General features: G+C 50.4%; 1 protein-coding gene across 2 annotated transcripts; it reads left to right on the forward strand.

Annotated features, from left to right (window-relative positions):
• PCDH8 (protocadherin 8) lies at window positions 216-4,643 on the forward strand. Of its 2 annotated transcripts, none has more exons than XM_021374717.1 (3): window positions 216-2,882; window positions 3,000-3,207; window positions 3,628-4,643. In XM_021374717.1, exons 1-3 carry the CDS (start codon window positions 471-473, stop codon window positions 3,999-4,001), a joined length of 2,994 nt encoding a protein of 997 aa, XP_021230392.1. In that variant the 5' UTR covers window positions 216-470; the 3' UTR covers window positions 4,002-4,643. The 2 variants fall into 2 exon arrangements, with proteins under 2 accessions (XP_021230392.1, XP_021230385.1); XM_021374710.1 differs by having other exon boundaries at window positions 217-2,882; window positions 2,997-3,207.

The following is a 21,918-nucleotide window of genomic DNA, read 5'->3' on the forward strand; positions in this document are numbered from 1 at the left end:
GGCTCGGCACGGCCCCTGTCCGGCATGCGAGCGCAGCACCACATGCACGAACCTCGCCGCTCCCCTTTGCCAAACCCGGAGGGAAAAAGGGAAAAAAAGGAGGGGAAAAAAAGGGGGAAATAAAGAAAAAAAAATGCGTTTGAAAAAAAAAAGCGAAGAAGAAGGGGGGAAAGAAAGGGGAGAAATAGAAAAGCAAGAAGACCCCCGCCCGAGGCCCGGGGAGTTAAAGGAAACAAAGGCGAACGCCCCGCGCGCCCCGCTCCCGCCGGCTGCCCGAGCCGCCCCGGCTGAGGGGATTGTCGGGAGCCGCCCGCTTCCCATTGGCTCCGCCGCCGCCGCATTTGCATACCGCCGTCTATTAAAGGCGGCGCGGAGGCGCGGACGGGCGCAGACGGCGGTGGAGGGTGTGCGGAGTCGTGTGTAGTGCCCGCGCAGCGCCGCGTTCTCCCCTTCGGTCCCGCGCAGGTGCCATGAGCCCCCTGCGGCTGCTGGCCGCCGGCTGCCTGCTGGCTCTGTCCCACTGCAAGACGGTGCGCTACCGCACCGACGAGGAGGGCGCGCCGGGCACGGTGATCGGCACGCTGGCCGACGAGATGCCGGTGAAGGCTCCGGGGGAGATGAGCTTCCGACTGATGCGGCAGTTCAGCAACAGCTCGTTGGTGCGGGTGCGGGAGGAGGACGGGCAGCTGAGCATCGGCGAGGCGGGGCTGGACCGGGAGCGGCTGTGCGGGCAGGCCCCGCAGTGCGTGCTGGCCTTCGACGTGGTGAGCTGCTGGCGGGAGCGCTACCGCCTGGTGCACGTGGAGCTGGAGGTGCGCGACATCAACGACAATGCGCCGCACTTCCCCCGTGCCCAGATGGCGCTGGAGGTGTCGGAGAGCGCTGCGCCTGGCACTCGCCTCCCACTGGAGGTGGCCGTGGACGAGGACGTGGGCTCCAACTCCATCCAGAGCTTCCAGGTCTCCCTCAACAGTCACTTCGGCGTAGAGGCGCAGACACGGGCGGATGGGGCGCGCTGCGCAGACCTGGTGCTGCTGCAGGAGCTGGACCGTGAGCGCCAGCCTTCCTACACCCTGGAGCTGGTGGCCAAGGATGGCGGCAGCCCCGCACGCTCAGGCACAGCCACCGTACACGTCCGTGTCCTTGATGCCAACGACAACAGCCCTACTTTTGCCCGGAGCTCGGTGACAGTGGAGCTGCCCGAAGACGCGCCGCCCGGCTCCCTGCTACTTGACCTGGATGCCGAGGATCCCGACGAGGGCCCCAATGGGGAGGTGGTCTACGCCTTTGGCAGTCAGGTGCCCCCTGAGGCACGGCGGCTCTTCCGCCTGGACCCGCGCTCCGGCCGCCTGACGCTGGAGGCCGCTGTGGACTATGAGCGTACCCGCACCTACGAGCTGGACGTGCGGGCCCAGGATCGTGGTGCCAGTCCCCGGGCCGCGACCTGCACTGTCGTGGTGCGCCTTACCGATGTCAACGACAACGCGCCACGCATCAGTATCAGCGCCCTGCGTGGTGCGGGCAGTGCCGCCGGCGTGGCCTACGTCAGCGAGGCGGCTGCCAGTGAGAGCTTCGTGGCCCTCGTCAGCGCTTCTGACCGCGACTCTGGCACCAATGGGCAGGTGCGCTGCAGCCTCCGTGGCCACGACCACTTTGCCCTGCAGCGGGCCTACGAGGACAGCTACATGATTGTCACCACGGCAGCGCTGGATCGCGAGCGCATCCCTGAGTACAATCTCACCGTGGTGGCCGAAGACCTGGGCTCCCCGCCCTTCAAGACCGTCCGCCAGTACACGGTGCGGGTGAGCGACGAGAATGACAACGCACCGCTCTTCGCCAAGCCCCTCTATGAGGTGGCTGTGCCAGAGAACAACCCGCCAGGCGCCTACATCACCACCGTGGTGGCCCGTGACCCTGATCTTGGCCACAATGGGAAGGTCACCTACCGGCTGCTGGAGACCCAAGTCATGGGGGCCCCAATCTCTACCTACGTCTCGGTGGACCCCGCCACCGGGGCCATCTATGCCCTCAGAACGTTCAACTATGAGATCCTCAAGCAGCTGGACCTGAGGATCCAGGCCACTGATGGAGGCTCCCCACAGCTCTCCAGCAGCACCCTTGTCAAGGTGAGGATGGTGGACCAGAACGACAACCCTCCAATCATCATCCACCCAGTGCTCACCAATGGGTCGGTGGAAATCAGTGTCTCCAGCAAGACCTCCCGTGATGCCGTGGTGGCCCAGATCAAAGCTCGCGATGCAGATGATGGGGCCAACGCTGAGCTTACCTTTGCCTTCCTGGAAGAACCCCAGCAGGACCTTTTTGTCATCAACCCAAGCACTGGGGACATCGTGCTGAGGGGTGACCTCTCTGAAGAGCTGGGGCAGCTGTTCAAGGTCATCCTCACTGTGACAGACAATGGAAGGCCCCCTCTTGCCACAACTGCCACTGTCAACTTCCTGGTGACCGCCACCGCTCCTTCCAGCATCCAGGAGGTAGCCAAGCCCAGCTCCTGGCAAGGGAAGGCCTTGCAGTGGGACATCCCTCTGATCGTGATCATCGTCCTGGCGGGCAGCTGCACCCTCCTCCTGGTGGCCATCATCACCATCGCCACCACCTGCAACAGGCGCAAGAAAGGGAACGAGATCAAAAACAACAGTCCCCTGAAGGAGCAAATCGACATCTCCCACCTGGAGAAGGGCCGGCAGGAGGACAGCAGCCAGAGGGGAAACATGTTCGAGGTACGAACTTTCCCCAGCAAAACCTCTTTCAGCGGCCCCGACCCTTCTCCAGCAGCTGAGGAGATATCCACCGCGGAGAGCAGCAGTGACAGCGCCTGCCTCTACGAGGGTCAGAAGCGGCTCAGAGGAGCCGGAGGGGAGGTAAGGTCCTGTGCATCCTGGAAAGCAGAGGGTGGAAGGGGAGGATTGCAGGGTGTAAACCACAGGGATGCAGTTCTGATGCTAACTGACTCTTTATTACTTCCCCCACCCCAGCAGGGTTTCACTGCCGCTCCGAGCTTTGGCAAAGAGCCCGCTCCCCCCGTGGCCATTTGGAAGGGGCACTCCTTCAACACCATCTCGGGCCGGGAGGCAGAGAAGTTCAGCGGCAAGGACAGCGGCAAAGGCGACAGTGATTTCAACGACAGCGACTCGGACATCAGCGGGGATGCCCTGAAGAAGGACCTCATCACACACATGCAGAACGGTAAGGGCTCCATCCCGCCCCCAGTGTGATGCGTCCCTCTGTGCAGCTGGACGGACGGACGGGTGCTGCATGGAGGGACGCATCATGCACAGGGCAGGGAAAGCTGATACCTGCCTCCAGAGCTGCATGGGTCTCCTCCCGGCAGGCTGCTAAGTGCTGGCTTCTGCCTACACTGAGCACTGAATGCATTAGTTTACAACTGTGGGTGTGTTTTACCCCTCCCTCCCCCCCCTCAAAAACCTTCCCATTAATTCACTCCTGTGAGCTAAATGATGGAACCCTACTTCCCCGAGCATGCCACAGAGCATCGCTTCCCGACGCTGCCGTCCGCCCGCTGTCCTCTCCTGACAAATAGCTGCGGGCTGCGAGTGCCGTGGCTCTGTTCCTGCAGCAACAACAGGTTCCTCCTTCCCTCTCTAGGTCTGTGGGCTTGTACAGCCGAGTGCAAGATCCTGGGCCACTCAGACCGCTGCTGGAGCCCCTCCTGTGGCCGAGCCAACCCACACCCCTCTCCCCACCCCCCGGCGCCCCTCTCCACTTTCTGCAAAAGCACGTCCTTGCCTCGGGATCCCCTCCGCAGGGACAACTTTTACCAGGCCCAGCTGCCAAAGACGGTGGGGCTGCAGAGCGTCTACGAGAAGGTGTTGCACAGGGACTTTGACCGGACGATCACGCTGCTGTCCCCTCCACGTCCCGCGCGGCTCCCTGACCTCCAGGAGATCGGGGTGCCCCTCTACCCAGCCCCCTCAACCAGATTCCTGGGCCCCCAGACTGATGCCACCGAGAAAGCATAACCCCCCCAGCTCCATCCACACGTCCCCACGCGCACACGCTCCCGGGAGCCTTTAAGTTATTGACCAGACCCGGTGTTGTACGTGTAAATATGCAAGATGTGCCTTAAAACATGAAGGTGTTGGGAAAGAGTTCCAATCGGTACTGTTTGGTATTTGCAAACAACGACAACAAAAAAATTGTTTGTAGTTCATGTAATTTTTATGAAAGGTGCAGTATTTAATTTTTTTCCTTTTGTTTTCTACATTGTTTTCTTTGCGTTTGGTTTGCCCGTGGCCTGCCATTTTTTGTAGTGTTTTTAACCTGTACAGTGTGTAATGTAATGTTTGTACATAATGAAAATTGGTTATATTTTTATATAATAAAAGCTTAAAAAATGGGAATTCTTGCCAAAGGAACTGTCTGAGAGACACAATAGTAATTAATAATATCCTGAATATGTAGAATCTTGTAAGGGAAATTCCTCTTTCATAGTGTAATAATAACCCAAGCAGCACAGTGTATGGAGACGTTTGCCTTGCCAAATGTGACTTGTATCTCTTGAATCTGTGGTCAGTTTAAAGTTTAAATGTTATTTAATTGCCTTTGGTTCCTGTAATCTGTGTCACTGATAAACACTAATAAAGGTTTTGTGATGTGTTGGAGGGATCTGTCCGTGGTTTCTGTGCTTCATAAGTCTTCACAGGTCAGCAAAGCCATTTTGTGCAGAAAAATGCACAGGAGTGTGAGCAGTGCTACCTCCAGTCTCCCCCATTCCTCATCTCCTGCCCTGGAGATGCAGCTCTGGAGTTGGTAGTGCTGGGGCACGGGGGGCATGGGAAGCTGTGTGATAGCTGTGTGCTGCTCGCTGCCTCTGTGAGCTCCTACAGCCAGACCCTTTGCTGGTGGAAATCAATGGAACTCCAGCGAAGCTACGTCAGTCAACTGAAGTGCTCGTGACGTAAAATTATCTTTGCGTCAGCAACCACTGATTTGCTTTCTGATAGGGCTGAAAGTGATTTGGGTAAAGCTGCACAGAAACACCCTGGTAGGTTTATACCCTGCTGAAGCGGCCATGCTAAAGTGTGTTTGAGTACATACACCTATTTATACGCTAAGAGAGAGGAGAGTTATATTTGCGCATAAAGCAGAGGGAGAATAGATGTCTATTACGCTGAGATCATCTCTGATACACGTTTTGCCTCTTTCCGTGAATGACAAAGACCTGAACAAAGTAATCATATCCAGCTTTGAAATTCCCTCCCCTCAAATCCTCAAGCTAAAAGCAGAACTCAAATCCTTCTGCTGAAATCACGTTTAGAATAGCATTCAATGCAGCAATGTGGAGCACGTGTTCAAAAATGCTTGTAGCAGAGATAGTACTTAGATTGGAGGTCTAATAATAGCTCAAACTTTTCTGAAGCGAAGAATGGATCCAAACGTTGAATCTGTAATGTCATGTACAAACCAATAATCTATAAATCTGTGCATGACAAAGCTTTGGTTTTGTCGTGAATTCCTCAATGATATGCCTAAATGAGAATGGTGTATATAGAGAAAGGATGACTCACAAAGAAAACATAAGGCCTCCTTAGACATAAACAAAGTCTCATTAGACTTTACAAGCAGAAAATGATATCCTGCCTCTGCGTCCCTTAACGGAGAGAAATTCCTTCTCCCCCCTGACTTCCAGCTTTGTCAAGCTGAGTGTGGCCAAGTCTCAGAGCACACACTCTGAGATTTAACAGGGGTTTCATAAAAGACTCTGCGTGGAGATTGGTGGTGGGCAGAGAGTGTTAGTGCACACATTTGAAGGGAACTGATACCACGCTGATGCCAGGCTAGGCTGGGATGCAATGCTGGTGATACAGCTTTTACAATCGGGAGAGCGGTGAGAGGCTCTGGTGATTGATGGAAACCTGGTAGTAAAAGCCAGGATGCATCTAAATAATGGAGATGGCTGTCTTGGTTAAATTTAGAGCTGAGGCTGAAGGGTGGGTGCTGAGAAGGGAGCTCGGAGCCTCTCTGCCGGCTAATCAACAGTGATTCAGAGCAGCGAGCCTGCATGAGAAGTAATTAGTCATAACTCTTAAAGCAGAGAGGAAAAGGCTCTCTGCCAATAAAGGAGGGCAGTCTGCTAAGCTAGTTCCTGACAATCCAGCCCAAAACCTGGGATTTGTACTGTGATATCTCCAAGGCAAGTCCCCAGGTCCTGCTGGGTGGGAGGCAGCGGCTGCCAAGGGGTGGTTCCCCACCTTGGGTTGGAGTGACCAACCCACACTGGTGTCTGCAATGGATCCTGTGCACCGTTACTGGGTGATAGAATCATAGAATCATAGAATCGCTTAGGTTGGAAAGGACCTTCAAGATCATCAAGTCCAACCGCAACCTAACCATACTGCTCTAACAACCCACTGCTAAGTCATGTCCCCAAGCACCACATCCAAACGATTTTTAAACACATTCAGGAATGGTGACTCAACCATCTCCCTAGGGAGCCTGTTCCAGTGCTTAACAACCCTTTCTGTAAAGAAGTTTTTCCTGATTTCCAACCTAAACTTCCCCTGGTGCAACTTGAAGCCATTTCCCCTTGTCCTGTCACCTGTCACCAGTGAGAAGAGACCAGCCCCGCTCTCACTGCAATCACCTTTCAGGTATTTGAAGAGAGCAATGAGGTCTCCCCTCAGCCTCCTCTTCCCCAGACTAAACAGCTCCAGTTCCCTTAGTCGCTCCTTGTAGGGCATATTCTCCAAGCCCTTCACCAGCCTTGTTGCCCTTCTTTGGACCTGCTCCAGCACCTCCATGTCCTTTCTGTACTGGGGCGCCCAAAACTGAACACAGTACTCGAGGTGAGGCCTCACCAATGCCGAGTACAGGGGCAGGATGACTTCCCTAGTCCTGCTCACCCCACCATTCCTGATCCAAGCCAGGATGCCATTGGCCTTCTTGGTCACCTGGGCACACTGCTGGCTCATATTCAGCCGACTGTCCATCAGCACACCAAGGTCCCTTTCCATCAGGCAGCTTTCCAACCACTCCTCCCCAAGCCTGTAAGGTTGCCTGGGTGATTTAGTGTCCCTCCCTGTATTAGAATGAGTTGGGGCCACCCCAGCGTGACGCAGTTTCTGAGGAGAAAAAAGCCACCTGCTCCCAAAGCAGCCTTCAGCATCAGGTAGCTACAGTCCAGGTTTGGCAGGCCTGAGGTCCCAGGCCCTGCCAGTAAAATGTAGGGTTAAAGTTCGGTGTTTAAATCTGAGCTACTCACTTTGCAAGGACTCTCTGGTTAGTGGAAATCTGTGGACCTCTTTCTGACAGCTTCACATCACAGCTCAGAGAGGAGCAATGGGACAGTTTGGGAGAACCACTAAGTCACCTGCACTTCCTTTTTGTCTGCTCAAGCTCCTTTAATATTTAGATGCCTAAATGAGGTGGGGAAAGTCCACAGGCTCCCCCAGGTAACACTACAAATCATCCAAAGTGCAGCCAAGTGGAGATGGGAGCCCAAGGCTTAGCTCAAGGCAGGGCCCTTGAATCAAGCGTTTGCTTTGCTGATGCTCTTTCACTGTGTATGCCCTAGTTTTTGTCTTTTATTTTTCAGTTAGCGTAACTGAGATTTTCGCTAACATACTTCAGAAAATGGTGCAGATCAATCAATTAAACTCCATTTATTTGCCAAGCAGGGTGTGGCATCGGCTCTAACACTGAGCCTACTCCCACAGATGTCTCTGATAGCCACCTATGACTGAGTCAGTGGAAAGAAATAGGCAATTCTGGGCCATTAATCATCTCCTCCTAAAACAGGAGCTAACATAGATCTGGTCGTGGAGAAGATTTTGCTCCTTCCTATCCTTCCCTACAGGCAGACACGTTGACTGTAGATGTTTGCACCGTGGATGACTCTCCTACGACTCTTGACTACTTTCAGCAGGATGTTCTGTCTTTAATGATGTTTGATGGACTCCACCACCATGAGGTGCCTCATTCTGGTTTCAGCAGCATATTCTCTAGTTGCAAGACTACTAGGCAATTGGGGTAGCAGCACTCATGCTTGTGAGTGGATACGACTGCTAGCTCTGGGGTGGGAGGTTTAATTCCATCACCTCAACGTGTGCTAGAGATGCTTGGAAAATGTGTCTTGGACTAGCTCTGAAGGCAAGGAAAAACCAGGGTGGGATTTAGCTGAAGATTCAAGCAGACATGCCATTTCAGTCCAAAATGGAGATGTCTACATGCAAGGTGCCTACATGACAGACAATGGAGAGCTGGACAGGAGTGTGCAGGAGGCTGTCTAGCTGATCTCCCACAGCAAAATCACTCCCTAATCTCCCTAGCTGCATTGACCACCTTTCCTTTCTATATGAAGGTAGATTAAGCGCTTGCCTTGTGCGTAGACACACACTTGTGGAAGCAGAAATTCAGATGTGGATGCAGAAATTAACCCCGGGCTGCTGCAGAACTTGGGCCTGAAGGGATCATTTCCATCTCCAGCTTTTTATTTCCATGGTTGCTTTGCCACCAGCAGTTCCGCCACCAGGCAGTTCTCCTGCTCCAGGGAAGGCTCAGAAGGCCTGTACAAAAGCACTGATTTCTGCAGATTTAGCTCATCCAGAGACCAGATGAATGTCAGAAGCAGGCAGAGAGGGTGCAATATGGGAGAGGCCTCCTTTGCAGGAAGGCAGGACTGTGCTTTTGGGCACCAGCCAACAGTTAGGTCAGCCTATCTGTAATGTAAAACCTCTGGAGGTTTCTAGGCAATTTCAGTCCTAATGCCTCATGCCTTTTGGATGCTTTGAAGGCAGAGCAGCAGCAGTGATAAAGCCAGCTCACTCACCAGGTGTTACCCAAGAGCAAATCTAGGCTGAAAAATGTGCATTGGTGACTAAGGAGAAGTAAGCGCTGCTTCCTTCCATATATGCCAAAGTCTTCAGGTATTCTTTATTTAGGAAGGTGCTTTGGAGAACCTCCCCAGAGTTGGGTTCCCCCTCCTCAAGAAGCCATAAGGATCCCTCCACTCAGCCATCCTTCCCAGTAGATGCATAAAGCCAGCTTGGCACTCCCTGACCATGATGCCCATGGCAGTAGGATCCCCACCACTCTCAGGGCTCTCAATGGCCTCACGTGCAAGGTGGATAAGTGACTGCATCATCAAATGCTGCTCAAGGATGTGGATGCTTTTGTGGTAATTCCATCATCCAGATGTGAGGCCCCTACTCAACGTCTGGATTTCCTCCCTGCCTCCAGCCACTATAACCAGGGTGAATGTGCTGGAGGCCAGAGGTGAAGGATGCCTCCCTCCCTCCTGGGTGACTTCTTCAGATACATCCAGAAGATGGACAATCCTGACAAGCATTGTCAAGGGGATAAGGAGGCCCAAAAAGAAGAACAAAAGGCAACAGCTTCATTCCTTAATGTAGAAAACTCTTCTCCCTCTCATGCACTGTGAGAGAAAGAAAAAAAAACACAGAGTTTGGTGGTACAGGAGAGAGTGACCCACATGGTATGGAAATAAACTGTCTAGAGCTTACAAACACACAATGTTTTTAGAGGACTATCCACAGTAAAGTATCCAACTTTATTATGTACAGGAGCATTCTTCCCTGCACAGGGTTTAATTTTGCTGCTCTGCCAAAGATGTTTCTCCTTCCTCACCTGAGGGTTGGACCACTGCAGGAATGTGATTCAGCCCAGGCTGCTGCCTGCTGTGACCTTTGCCGCGTTGGGTGTTGCATGATACAAGAGATCAGAGATCCTCCAAAAACATGGCATGGCAGGATGCTGATTAACGCAGAGTAGCACCACCTTGGCCATTTTCAGGTCTGTATCTCAGAGCACTTTTTGAAGGCCCAGGAGGCAGAGGAATTTGTTCAAGGCAAAACTACACATCTGTGAGAGAGCTGGAACTAAATCCAAATGTTTTTTGTTTACATACCACCACGCAGCCCAGTACACACAATGAATACAACGGGATTGTTCATTAGGGAGAAGAGGAGGCTAAGGAAAAGTTTATCACTCTCTACAACTGCCTGAAGGGAGGTCGTGGCAAGGTGGAGGTTGGCCTCTTCCGTCAGGTAACTGTGAAAGGGCTAGAGGGAACGGCCTCAAGTTGCAGCAGGGAAGCTTCAGATTGGATATTAGGAAAAATTTCTTCTCAGAAAGAGCAGTGATGCGTTGGAGCAAGCTGCCCAGGGAGGTGGTGCGGTCACCGCCCCCGGAGGTGTTCAAGAACCGTGTGGATGTGACACTGAGGGACATGGACAGTGGGCAATGTGGGGAGGGGCTGATGGCTGAAATAGATGATCTTTGTGATTTTTTCCTGTCTCTATGATTATATGATTCTGTGAGCCCAGGACAAGACCAGCAGTATGCACCAGAGGCATGAGAAGGCAGAAAAATTCCTTTCAATGATATCTAAAAGGAAAAGAGCATCCTGTCTCCATCCTCCCTCACACCCGCAGCAAACCAATCACTGCCCAAATGCCCCTGGGCAGCCTGATCCAGTGGGTGGCAACCCTACTCACAGCAGAGGGCTTGGAGCTTGGTGACCATCAAGGTGCTTTCCAACCCAAAGCCGTTCTGCGATTCCGTGATTCTATGATTCTATGCAATGGCCTTAGCAGAGGTCCTGCTGCCCCTCGCTTCTCCATCAGATGGTAACAGAGAGCCACTGCACAGCTCCCACACCTGTGGCTGCTTTGGACTCAAAGAGGCCGGGGTTCTTCTTTGCATTGCCACCCTCACACGACCTGGGTTTTATTAGCAGTTATTTATTTTTATTTATTTAACCACCTAAACTGATTATCCATTTAACGGCTTTAATCAATTATCTGCGGCAAAGAACTTCTCTGCAACTTAATTAGTAAAGTTCTTCCCTGACCTAGCGGTATCTGATTGCATCATATATAGAGCTTAACTTTGAAATGGCAACACAGTTCATTAAAAATAACTAATAGCTGCAGGGTTTAAAGATGTAAATGTTCATTTTCTTAATGGGAAAAAAAAAAGGGCATGCAGACTCTACCTGTCTATATTCATTATACTGTGTCCACATGGGATGACTCACATTTGCAAAACTCAAGTTTAATTAACATGCTTATTTTTGCAATGATATTTCTCATTATAATAAATTAAATGTTTAAACAGCCAGTGCAAACATTTTGATCCACGACAAAAATGCTTGCACAGTGCTAGTTTAAGCATTTAATTTATTATAATCCTTTCCATAACAAATGCCTTAGAAGTTGATATTTTCACAGCGAAAGGCCATTAGTATTATTTCCTCTGGTAATGTTTAATCCAAGACAATCAAAAATGTAAGGCGTGAACAAAATGGGACTGGAAGCAATGATGATAAATGAGATAGCGGAGGGAGCTGCCTCCTCCGGTAAGCTGCACCGGAGCCTGCAGCTGGTGGAGCTCTGCGGTCGCCTTGTCACCGGCAGCTCGCACACCAATTAATCACAGCACATCCACTCATCCCAGGCACGTTCAGCCGCCGAGAGCATTTGCTCCAACGCAACCTCCCCCCCCAAAAAAACATAGAGGCCATGCCTATGGGTTTCTTTCTGCAGGGCTTCTCCAAGCCAGAGGTTGCTTTCCTCTGGACCCATCACCGCCACGTCCCTAAGTGCCACATTGACACGTTTCAAATGACAAGGGGAGCACGGGATGGATGTGGCTGCTGGTGGGGGCTCAGCGCCGGGAGCAGCGCTGCCCCCTGCCCCGGGGCTGCCGCTAGGTGGGGGTGCAGCTCCGGCAGCGGCACGGCCGAGGCGGGGCGGGGTGGAGGGGGGATGATTTTTAACTGAGCAGCGAGAGGTGGATGCAACGAATCCAGCATCCTCCTCCAACCTGAAAGCTGGAAATGGTGGTTTCTTGCAAGATTTCGGTATCTAAAGGGGGCTATGAGGAAGAAGGGGACAGACTCTTTCGCAGGGTCTGTTGTGATAGGAAAAGGGGAAATGGTTACAAAAGAAGGAGAGGAGATTTGGATTGAATATAAGGAAGAAGTATTTTACAGTAAAGGTGGTGAAGCACTGGAATAGGTTGCCCAGAGAGGTGGTGGGTGCCCCATCCCTGGAGACATTCAAGATCAGACTGGATGGGGCTCTGAGCACCTGTTTGAGCTGTGGGTGTCCCTGTTCACTGCAGGGGAATTGCACTAGATGGACCTTTAATGGTCCCTTCCAACTCAAAAAGATTCTGTGATTCTATTCTGTGATATAGCAGCTCTCCAATTAATGGAGGGTTTACAGGTGTGCTAGGGGACAGACAGACAGACAGAGAGCAGGAGAGGAGGACACAGCAGAGGGACATCTCCCAGAGACCCCACCACCACCTCTGCCAGCCTCCATCCAAGGTTCTCTGTACCTCTAGGAGATACCCTTCTGTCCTCCCAGGGTCTGTACCCCCAGGAGATACCTCCCACACCCCCTCTGGAGCCAGGCCACAAAAGCAGGGTGTGGGGAACCCATATCACCCAGGCACAGGGGGCAATCCCAGCCTTCAAGGACAGGCACGCAAGGACCTGGGCCCCCTGGGTAAAGCCACCACTGCCCAGAGGAACTCTGCACTGCCCCGCGGCCTGGAGGTGATGTGAACTGTATGGGGTGTTTTGGCAATGCTGAGAAGGTAATCTGCAACCCACCCCAGTTTAGTACAGAGTTAAGAAGTGTATGTCTAGAATTAATAAATAAAGTCCTTCAGGGGATATAATTACACTGTGAAGAGCATTCCCAAAATATAACTTGTCAACCAGTTTAGCCAGTTGACAAGCTAGAAAGCAATTGGTGATCTGGGCAGAGCCAAATCAGCAAAGCAGAAGAGAAGTCTCCTCCAGATTTACCTGGGATGAGTGATGGCGGCAGTGATTTTGAAAGAAAAATTCACCAAAATATTCGTGGTCAAGTCAGCAAGTCTTCCCAAACCAGTGAGTTAAGTTCAGAGGTTGCTCATGGTCTGACAGCGGTCTGTCTGAGCAGCCTGATCGAGCTGTAGGTGTCCCTGTTCATTGCAGGGGAGCTGGACAAGATGGCCTTTAAGGGTCTCTTCCAACTCAACGGGTTCTATTCTCTATGAAATACTCTGCCAGAAGATGCCCATTTATTTTTCATCGCTCACCGCTTAACAAGTCACTGCTTCCACAGAAGCTCAGCAGATGAATAAATCGATCTCTCTCTCTCCTTTGCTAATTGCAAAAAGCAAAAAAGAGCAATTTAAGCCGTACGATGGTCATTACAAAAATATTCACTGTGTCTGGGAAATTGAGGGCAACAACATTTTTGCCTAGGAACCTGGGAGGGCAGCTTTATGTAGGCCACAAAGCGCCTTGGGTATTTCTCAGAGTCCTCAAGTTTATTCATGTATTATTTCCTCGGTTGGATATTCGGTGTATTTGTTCCAGCAGGCAACAAACCGAGGCTTCTGTGTATGAGTTTCATCCGCTCAAAATGTGAAAAAATAGAGATCCCCTTAGCACATCCTGCTACAGTAGAAGCAAAGTGTAAAGGAAAAAATTCCAAATATGTAGATTTAAAAATAAAAACACTGAACTTTTTTGTCCCTATAAGGGATTTGAAGAGAAAATACTGGGCTACAGATAGGTCTAGACTTTAATTGTCAAGCTGCCTGAGAAGAGTTGTTGTCCCGAGGTCATTTTAATCAGGTTGCATGTCAGCTTGCAAAATCTCCAAATTAGCTTACAGCTCCAGGAGAGAAAGATGTTTTTATTTCCTGAAGAACGCAAACAGATTGCTGTGACATGTTCTCAGTCATCATGACAGATCAGCTCCCTGCTTTGCGCTGCAAGCTGGGAGGGAAGGCAGCCGCTTCCCCGCTCCTTCTGAGGTTTGGGCATCTCCCGGTTTGTCAGAGACGGGGATGGAGTTTGTAGAAATCCCTCTGAAAGTGAGGTTTATATGCAAAGACTCTGATAAAAGAGATTGACCTTAATTGGGAAGCAAGTTTCTTTCGCATTTCTAACAACCCCCAGGCCTTCCTAGCAGTCTGATGAAAGGGAAGTTGTGAAAAGAAACAATCTGTATTTATGCAGAAGGAACTATCATATCCTGAGCTGTGCAGGGAGTGACAAGGAACCGACTCATCCTTTTTAAAAAAGGATTAATTTGCCGTTTTCTCCCTGAGTTTGTGAAAAGTAAGGCTGTGGGTGGATTTCAAAACAGGCTGAGAGCCGTGGTTGGGTTTCAGGCGGGCGCTGAGCCTGTGTCAGGCTCCCCGCTTTTCTTAGAGGGGTGATGTGCTGCATGGCACAGGTCTAATTCAGTCCCTCGGCTCTGGCATGTTTGGAGGGTTTTTTATTTAACTTCTCCGTGTTCTGATTCATCTGCATCAGCAACAGGCTCCAGCAGGATCGCAGTGGGAGGGGGAAGCAGGAGGGCAGGAGCAAGAAGGTGGCTTGGATTCATCTTGATGGACAGCCAGAGGGATGGCAACAAGCTGGTCACCTGCCTGCTGACCACCAATGGTGATGGACCTGCATCTGAACTAGTCAGTTCTAGAGGGAAAGAAATAGGTGTCTCTACACAGAAATCCCTCCTACTTCTGGCTGCTGGCTATTTTATGCACCTTTTTAAGGTGCATGAATCTATGCTGGGTTGTCCTTGGCAGCAGCCAAGGGCTTGTCACTGCCTGCAGCCAGGAGGGGACATAGGCAGAAGCAGGAGCTCTCCCCAGACCCTGGCACAGCACAGATGTAGGTGCACCCTGGGCAAAGAGGACATGTCACTAGAACAGGGAATGCATAAAGTGGCCCAGGCACTTGTGTATTTGCCATGAAGGAGCCATCCTGAGCACAAGGGGAAATGGTTTCAAGCTACAAGAAAGGAGAATTATAGGGAAAACTTTTTACAATAAGAGTGGTGAAGCACTGGAGCAGGTTGCCTAGAGATCTGTTGGATGCTCCTCCCTGGAGACACTCAAGGTCAGGCTGGATGGAACTCTGAGCACCTGATGCACCTGCAGATGTCCCTGTTCACTGCAGGGGAGTTGGACTAGATGGCCTTTAGGAGTCCCTTCCAACTCTAAGGTTTCTATGACTCTGAGATTCTATGAGGGTCTTTAGAACAGGATAGAACAAGACGGCAGGAATCTCTCTTACAGACAATCCCTGGTGGCAGAAGAATAATGTATTTCCCTGTCTCCAGTCAGGAGAAGTCACCACTGTACATCTCTGGGTAGGAGCTGCCATCTCCTCTCTCCCAAGGGCCTACACACTGGCAACAGAAAACCTTCCTCTTCCCTTTGGTGCAGGCTTCAGGGTTTTTGCTCTCTGGCTCCCTGCCATCAGCCCTGGTGGGACGCAGGGCAAGGCAGCGGTGGCATGCAACCCAGATGTCAACAAGCCCCTAATCCCAAGGGACAGAGCCCCCAGGGGAGGCTCCTGCTGAACCCTCTCCAATTAGGCGTCTTGCCTCCCGCATTGCCTCTGCTTAGCCACTTCGGACCTAATGTATTTTATCGTTCAGCCTTCTGGTTACATTGCTGGGAAGGCCTGTGTGGAACTGCACCAAGATTACTGATTCAGCAGTAGTCCAGCAGTGTGGCTTTGCTTGATTTTCCGAATCAAGCTATGAAATGAGGCTGTCAACTCTTCTTTCCTCAGTGCCATCCCCACGAGGCTGTGCCATGCTGGATGATCAGAGCAGAGGGCCGGGGACGCAGCGCTCAGCCCTTAATGAGCCACAAAGCCAGTGCAGCTCACCCGGGGCTGTCGACCTCTCTGCACCTCTCTCTGCTCAGTTGTGAAAGCGGCTGAAGGGTGAACCTCATGGAACCGGCTGCAGTTGAGCCTCGAGTTCAGATTTGGTGAGTAAACACAGAATAAAAATCAACAGTGATTTGAATGCGTGGCACCCCAGCTCAAATGTCACTGGGATGTCAGGCTCTGCCAGTATCAACGGCGCTGGTCTCTGGGGTGCTCCCATTAAATGTCAGAGCAAATCTAAGCTGTTGCTGTGGATAACAAAAGGTGCAGCAGATAATTTCACAGATGAGGGGACTCTGAAGAGAAGTCATGCCCACTCCTCTGCTTCCGTGAGATCCTGTGGTGGCTCTCCAAGTTTAGAACAGCCAAGAATTTTTTCCTCTTAAGTTGGGTTGGGTTCATAGATGAGCCAGAGCTGCTAAGCTGAGACTTCATGGGGGAGGTAGTGAGGAAGAGGAGAGGCATCGAGGAAGAGGAAAGGCACCATCCCTTTGGATTTGCCTGGTGGGAAGTCAGCCTTGCATGTGTTAATGTCATGGCAGGCTTACTACAAAGGAACAAGAGATGGCTTTCAGGCAGAGCAAGGGGATTACGTGGTATCCCATCTAATCCACTGCCATGGCAGAGCCATTGGCTCCCACTTTCTCAGCACCTCATCAGGAAATTTTCCATCATGCAAACACACAGAGATGAGACTCTTGAGCCAGTTTCTTCCTGGAACAGTAACAACAGTCCCAGCAGTACTGCACCATGCAGACATACCCAGACAAGCGTGGGTTGGGGAGGGCCTAGCGCTGAGAGCTGTCTTATGAAGCCTTCACCAAGTCAAGTGCCTACCACTCACAATCCCAGGCACCCTATAGAGTGCCCTTTTGTGTCTAACATCTGGTAGGTCTGGAGGAGAGGTTGTCATGAGTCATCATTTGGGGTCAGGAAGGTGGTATTTGCACAGTCATTCCACCACGCCCTGTGCTGGGGTCGGTGAGGGTGGCTGGGTGAGAGCCCCGACCCTCAGTGTACAACAGATATCTCTGTTCTCCTTCACTGAGGGTTTTCCATCCCCCAAGGAAAATATGCTAACGGGCTTTAAATAATTAAACAAATCACATCACAGGCAAACCCAAGCTGATTTTTAAAACGCATTATCCTAAGAAGTAGAGAGAAATGCTCAGCACTTTACACCTTCCTCCAGTCTCTTCACACATTAACTAATTCATCGCACGAGGGACCACCCGGTTGCACCCCGACCACGGAGCGGAGGCTTCGTCAGCCTCCTCCATCACTAAAACTGCAGCTGGAGGCCAGGTTCCTTCAGAGCAAACAAGCACATGCCTCAGAGAACAAAGCTCCTTTCATCAGGCCAAGCTTGCCCAGCACGCAGTGTCCCCACAGAGCAGCTCCCAGCCATGAAGAACGGATTTTGCTTCGGGCGATGTAGATCTGGGGCTGTTTTCCATTGGCAGAGACAAGGAAAGCAACTTGAGCATCTTCTCTTGGACACCAAGACCATGTGCAGAGCTATTTGCTCCTCAAGGGGAGGAAGACAGAGGTGGTCCTGTTCACCTCAGGTAGCATAATACTGCAGATGATTACCTAAGTGAGACCACTCTGTAGATTAACTCATTTTTTTCTCCCAAACAACCCCGAATTTCCTGGAGAGAAGCCATTACTGCCTCTGTCAGACTGTCCAAGGACAGGTGAGCTCCTGACGGCAGCAACACAACACTGACAGCAAGAGGAAAATCTTGCTGGTGAGGCCATGGAGGCCACCTCTACCCCCCTCCAATTAGTCTGGTTTCACGCTCCTCAGCTCTGCCCCATGCAGCGCCGCAGCCCCATATAGACAGGCCATAAAGTGTGGAGCTTAAAGTATTTGACAGTTTGCCCTTTAACAATTAGGGAATGTCACGGAAATCACTAACCATGGATCCATGAAAAAAGCCCTGAGAAATAGGGCTGTACAGGGAATAAGGTCCCTGGCTTTTGTCATGCTGTTCTTCAAGAATTTTCTCCCCTCAGCTCTCCACACTGGGCAAGCATGAGGATCCTAAGCAGGCCAAAATTATTATTATTGCTGCTGGTGTTTGCTGTTTGTAGTGGTATGACAACAGCAGTTCCAAATGTGCTAATGCATGGATAATTGATGGATTTTCCCAATTAAAGAGGTATCTACTGGGAGAAACAATATTGTTCTTCCTTCGTCCTCCAGCAGCCATACATCCCTCCCTGCTCAGCTTCTGGCAATGAGGAAAAGAGGAACAATCTCTGTTTTTTTTTAAACAAGGCCTGATAATGCTTGATTTTGTATGGACAGCCATGACAGAGGGCAGAGGCTGCCCAGGAGTGACAATTGCTCTTGGTTTCTCCCTGCTATTCTTTAGACCAAGTTCTTCATAACTCCTAGCTCCATCTGAGCCATGGCACTATCTGACAAATTTTCCAGCAAGAACTTCCCCAACATCACCATGGTGCCCTGACGAAGTGCAGATATCCTTGCAAGCACCTGAAAAGGTGCCTCAGCATCTCCCATCAGACCTTTCTATAGCTCTCCTTGGTGACGTGGCTTGCAGAACATACAGCACTGACAAAGCAAATGAGTTCCCCTTCCACCCAGGAACAGTCAGTTCCCTGTGCCTCTCACTTCAGAGTGGGTTTGAAGCACTTTGGGAGATGAAATGTCTCTTGTTGGTTTGTAAGAGTGCAATTCAGGGCAGAGCTGGGCCCAGGGCTGCTGGAGCAGGGAGTACAGGCAGCGACTCCCAAGCAGCATGGGTGCAAAGGACTGTGCCCTGACATCCATAAAGCTGTTGGCAAAGGCCAGATTCACCAAATTTGGAGGCCGCAGCCATGCTGTGGTTCTCCACACTCATTCTTAAGGAGAAGCCAACTCAAGGGTAAGGATGCTGTTCATTGGTTCTTTTTCACCCCTGGGTTTAGTTTCTTTAATCTGATGTGTTTCGTTCTGTAAGAAACTACTATATTTTATTATCTGCCTGGTTGGGGATTTTTGTTTGTTTTTGTGGTTGCTGTTGTTTTATAAGGATTTGAATGCAGGGGAAGAAGCATTAGAAACATTTGGATGTTGTACTGAGGGACATGGTTTAGTGGGGAAATACTGGTGGTATGTGGACGGTTGGACTGGATGACCTTGGAGGTCTTTTCCAGCCTTAGTGGTTCCATGATTCTGTGAATCTATGATTATAGAACAGATCAGAAAAGCTTGATGTAAGAAACTAAATGAAAGAACAGAGCACAGGTGAATAGGTGATTATACTTGCTAGAATCAATCCACACAAACATCTCACAGAGGTAACAAAGGCCAAAGGAAGATAATAAAGGTGCTTAATACGTTTTCAGAAGGGTGAACAAAATGCATGTTTCAGGAGGCAGTATTTGTGGAAAATATTCTGGTACTGGAGATGCCTCTGAGATGACCTCATTGGAAGAAATCTCTTGAGTCAGGCCATGGAATTATTAGAGGAAAGGTGCATAGATCAGAAAAGAGAAATATCATTGATTCGTGGGAGCTCTTGGATGAGAAAATAAAGCTTGGCCTTTGCTACAAAACAAAAAGAAAATTATCAGAGTTCTCATCAAAGTGGAAAGAAGCCTCTGGGAAAGAAAAAGAGATTGACACTACTAAGTTGTTTAAGATAATAACTACCTCCAAAGCAGCAAGACCTGATTTGAGGTTAGGAAAGGAAGTAGCCTATGAGCAATTTACATAGGATAGCTACAAAAGAGACCACATTGTTAAAGGTAGGAAGGAAAGCACATAATGACAGCTAGTTATTTTTATTTTATTTTATTTCACTGATTCAAGGCAAACAGAAGGCACAGCCACTGGCTAAATTAGGAAGAATATGATGAAGACATATGGATAGAGGAAATTTGGCCCTGGGGAAAAACAAATCTGCCTTTTGTGTCCTGGGGTGAGGAGGAGCCAAGTGTGATGGGCCATGTGCAGGAGGGATGGGGAAGATGCGAGCTGAGAGCAAGGTCCTGTCTCAGTGCATCCCTTCGCTGTGGTCTTGCTGGAGACATGCCCAAGCAGGGCAATGGGAGATGCCAGCTTCTCCCAAAGTCTCAGGGCAAAGGGCATCGCTGGGCTTTCCAAGAGCCTTGCACAGAACAAACAGTGGTTTTGGTGTCTGAAATTTCACACGTTGCCACATTGGCTAAGGAAAGGAGCACGATGCTGGCATGGAGTTAGGGGGAAAAGAGGACAAGTGAGCCCCTGAGGGGTGCTGCTACATCCAGGGTCACCACAGGGACCTGCGGCGAGGACGTTCATACGTGTTAGTTCAACTGTTGGCCCCACTGCAAGAAAGAAACCTTAAACTTTCTCCAAAACCTCAGGCTGAGATGGGTTAAATATGAAAGCCAACATCTTCTTTCTCTTTTTCTGTAGGACTTGTTTCCTCCAGAGGACTCTGGTTATTCTTAAGAGAGGTCCAGTAGAGATGTTGAGTACGTGGGACCTGAGTCACCGCTGGATTATGGCTGTGATGATGTAAAAGTATGGGAAAGTGCCTCATGAATTTCTGCTCAGGCCATGACAGAGTTCAAATAACTATTTGGGACACTTAGAAAAAGGAGATAAAGCACATAAGGAAGCAGAAGAGACTTACTGAAAGGCAGGGTGCATTCAGTGTGCAGCCAGACCAAAGAGTTCTCATTTTTAATATTTCCATTTCCCCTTCTAAACTTTTTCCAAGCTGTGAAAAATAATGAGAAAATGTGCTTCCTTGAGACAAGCCCGCGCTATCAGCTAAGCAACCTCGCATTCACTGCGGCGCTCCAAGTACTCTGGAATGCTTTTCAGCCCAGAGGATAATGGTATCAGACGACCAGAAAAGCTGTCCTGTAAAAGACTGTTATTATGATTTCCAGCCTCAGAAGTTGGCTTAATCCAGCTGAGCACACACATGTTATTTAGAGAGGAGACGGCGCTCAGACGCTACTATCGGCGTCATCTTCACTGCAAATGAAGAATTCAGCCGGTGAAAGGCGAGCTGTGTTTTTGTCCCCAGCCCTACAAACACCAGCTCTGCACTGGCTGAATGCGGGTCTGTTTGCACGGGTGTTCATCTGCCCCAGCCCCACTTGCCCCATTGCCACCCCATCCATCACCTCCATCCGCACTCCCATGAGCAGATCCCTGAAAGCAGGGGTTAATGGTGGGCTCCGTGGCAAACCTCCCTGGCACGTTTCCACACGGGAGATGAGCGCAGGGGCCTTAAAATAAATCTGTCTTTCTAAAGCAGCGACGCTAAATGGAGGTTTGAGATCAAAGGCTGGGATTCTCACATTTTGCCAAGATAGACATATCCATTCACAAGATTGCCGTGTAACAAAATACTTGCTAATGAAGGGAATCATAATCTTATTATTAGCCCCAACCTACAACAGTGTGTCATTCAGGAGTGGAATAGAATTTGCCCTACTTTAGGAAGTTGCACAGTGTGCTTCTCTTTTGATTTAATGAGCTGCGATTGTGTTTATTTTCAGCAGCAACCATGCCTGTTAATTTTTGGCCAGGATCTGATGGCTAACGATGGAAATCAACAGGATGGATGGGACAGGGTTTAAGGATAGAAAATGCGAGTGGGTGTCCCCAAGAGATGTTCCTGAGCCATGCAAAGGCAATGTGCTGTGCAGGTGCCGTGCTTGACTGCTGTGCTGCTTCAAAATGGCTTTCAATCCAGTGGTCAGATCTGCCTCTGGGGGCAATGAGCCCCCGTGGGACAGGTTCACTACCTGCCCCTCTGCTGCTGAAGTCCCAAGGGTTTGTGTTCAGTAACTGAGTCAGGAGCCCCTGACTAGTTGGATAAGCAACGTGGAGTAATGTGGGAGCTTATAAATGGGAGGGAGATCAATTTTATACACGGTATGATAGGGATAGGACGAGGGGGAAAGGTTTTGAATTAAAAAAGGGGAGATTTATCTTAGCTGTTAGGAAGAAATTCTTTGCTAAGAGGGTGGTGAGGTCCTGGCACAGTCTTCCCGGAGGAGCTGTGGGTGCCCCATTCCTGGTGGTGTCAAGGCCAGGTTGGATGGGGCCCTGGGCAGCCTGAGCTGGTGGGTGGCAGAGCCCATGGCAGGGGATTGGAATTGGATGGGCTTTACAGTCCCTTCCAACTCAAGCCATTCTGTGATTCTATTAAATACAAATATAAAAAGTCCTCTTTAGCTGATGTGGTTAGCTTACGCACCGCTCA

Source organism: Numida meleagris, chromosome 1 (assembly GCF_002078875.1).
Source record: "Numida meleagris isolate 19003 breed g44 Domestic line chromosome 1, NumMel1.0, whole genome shotgun sequence".
Classification (NCBI taxonomy): domain Eukaryota; kingdom Metazoa; phylum Chordata; class Aves; order Galliformes; family Numididae; genus Numida; species Numida meleagris.

Bases quoted from the DNA above. Each gene is read 5' to 3' on its own strand.
- PCDH8 (XM_021374710.1), top strand. From the start codon at position 471: ATGAGCCCCCTGCGGCTGCTGGCCGCCGGCTGCCTGCTGGCTCTGTCC. The intron at 2,883-2,996 runs GTAAGGTCCTGT...CCCCCACCCCAG, and splicing joins TCAGAGGAGCCGGAGGGGAG to CAGGGTTTCACTGCCGCTCC. The intron at 3,208-3,627 runs GTAAGGGCTCCA...TTCCCTCTCTAG, and splicing joins CATCACACACATGCAGAACG to GTCTGTGGGCTTGTACAGCC.